Source organism: Penaeus vannamei, chromosome 4 (genome assembly GCF_042767895.1).
Source record: "Penaeus vannamei isolate JL-2024 chromosome 4, ASM4276789v1, whole genome shotgun sequence".
NCBI lineage: Eukaryota > Metazoa > Arthropoda > Malacostraca > Decapoda > Penaeidae > Penaeus > Penaeus vannamei.
Window position 1 is genome coordinate 11,105,956 of NC_091552.1, and position 2,500 is coordinate 11,108,455.

The 2,500-nt window shown below is 41.4% G+C and overlaps 1 protein-coding gene across 1 annotated transcript in view; it reads left to right on the top strand.

Annotated features, from left to right (window-relative positions):
* The window catches only part of LOC113803218 (mucin-21), a 10,041-nt gene that overhangs the window by 4,634 nt on the left and 2,907 nt on the right, over positions 1 to 2,500 (top strand). Inside the window, exon 3 of the mRNA XM_070120644.1 lies at positions 1,441 to 2,500. This exon is cut by the window's right edge and continues 715 nt beyond it. Within this exon, the coding sequence (XP_069976745.1) occupies positions 1,441 to 2,500 (1,060 nt within the window). The remainder of the gene's footprint in view (positions 1 to 1,440) is intronic.

Sequence of the window (2,500 nt, forward strand, 5' to 3'; positions counted from 1 at the left end):
TCGTCGGGATCGTTGGCTCTGGGATATCATAGATGGCGGCGGATACACAAAGAATAAATTGAAATGGAAGCCGTACAATGATAGCGTCGTTTGGCGTGGCTGACGCGGTTGTTCTTTCAACCTGTGTGACGGTACGCCTCAGAAAGTTGACAATTTGTGAAAGAATAAAAAACATTAAAAAAAACGAAAGTGCTAATGTGATAGTACCTTTACTTTTATTATTATTGTTATTGTTATTTTCATTTATCATTATCATTAGTTGTTGTTGAAGTTATTACTATTATTACTACTGATATTATCATTATTATCATTATAATTATCATTGCATTCTTTAATGTCGTATTTCCTTTTCTTCTGTTCTTTTCATCATTCTCTTTCTCTCATTCTTCCCCCATGCACTCATCTCTCTCTCTCTCTCTCTCTCTCTCTCTCTCTCTCTCTCTCTCTCTCTCTTCTCTCTCTCTCTCTCTCTCTCTCCCTCTCTCCCTCCCTCTCTCTCCCCACTCTGTTCCAAGTTATACATATTTATTTATTAATCTTTTGCTATTGTTGTTGCTATTGTCTAATGCGGCCAATGATATATTTTTCATTAATTGACAATAAACTTTATATGATCACGCTCTTCTTCATTCCTATTATTGCATTCAATATAATACATCAATTTATATGATTTATATTATCTCACATCTTATTCTACTTGTCACATATATAATCTTACTACGCAATATAAACCTTAATTAATTTCGCTTATTTTTTCATTATCTATTTTATCTATCATCATATGATTGCATCGATCTGTTATATGTTCATATTTATGCATTATCAGTTGTGTTGCATTTCTTCTTTTGCAAGAAATCCGTCGATGCAACCCCGCCTCTCTCTCTCTCTCTCTCTCTCTCTCTCTCTGTCTGTCTCTGTCTCTCTCTCTCTCTCCCTCTCTCTCTCTCTCTCTCTCTCTCTCTCTCCATCGCTCACTATAAAGTTTAAACTGAAGCGTAGATATCGTAGATAGTTCAGCATGTAGAGGAATCAGTGACATCATCAGTGACATCATCGGTGACATCATTAATGACATCATCATTGACGTCATGAATGGCATCATCAGTGGCATCTTGAGAAGATCTTTACCCCCTGATCCCGATATTTACTATATTCACCGCCGGGTTCTCTCTATCTCTCTATTTCTTCTCTCTTCTCTCGCCCTCCCTCCCTCCTTCCCTCTCTCTCTCTCTCTCTCTCTCTCTCTCTCTCTCTCTCTCTCTCTCTCTCTCTCTCTCTCTCTCTCTCTCTCCTTCCCTCTCTTTCTATCTATCTAACACTCATCTCTCCCAACCCACCTAACCCCTTTCCTCTCTACATCTCTTCCCCCTTCCCCCTTCCTCCTCCTCTTTCTCGCCATATCTATTCCCATTCATTCCCTCTCCTCTTACCTCTCTCCAGGCGATCACGCTGCGGGAGAGAAACTCCTTCGGGACATCAAAGAAGGCTTGGAGAAGATCGACGCCCAGCTGATGCGCCTTTTGGACATCGTTGCTCCGCCCACAACCACGCCCGCACCCACCACACCCGTTCCCTTGAATTCATCCACTACAACCCCTGGTTCTCCGGCTGTGACCACTGACTCGACGGCTACAACAGATTCTTCAAATACAACTACTAATGCTTCAGTTACAACCACAGATTCGACGGCTACAACCACGAATTCTTCAGCTACAACCACTGACCCTCCGGTTACAACAATTTCTTCAAATACAACTACTAATGCTTCAGATACAACTACAGATTCGACGGCTACAACCACGAATTCTTCAGCTACAACCACTAACTCTTCTATCATAACAGACCCTTCGGCTACAACTGCCGAATCCACAAATTCTTCAACTATAACCACATATCCCTCGGCTATAACCACTGACTCTTCTATCATAACCACAGACCCTGCGGATTTAACTACAAATTCTTCAGCAACAACCACAAATTCCTCAGCTATAACCACTGAGTCTTCTGCTATAACCACAGATCCTTCATCAATAACCACAAACACTTCGGTTATAACCACAGACTCTAAGGCTACAACGACAAATTCGTCAGCTATAACCACAGACTCTTCTGTTATAATAGATCCTTCATCCATAACCACAGACCCTTCGACTATAATTGCTGACCCTTCCGTCACAACTACAAATTCTTCAGCTACAACCATAGATCCTTCGACTATAACCAATGACTCTTCTGTTATAATCACAGACCCATCGTCTATAACCACAGACCCTACGGCTACAACCACAAATTCTTCAGTTACAGACATAGGCCCTTTTGCAACAACCGCACATTCTCCAGCTCCTTCGGTTCCAACCACAAATTCTTCGGCTACAACAAGCTCTCCATCTACAACCTTTGATACTCCAACACCCTCATCAACATATTCAAACACAACCAGAGACTTATCTTCAAACACAACAGTCCCTTCTGAAACAACTATAGGTTCTGCAAACACAAC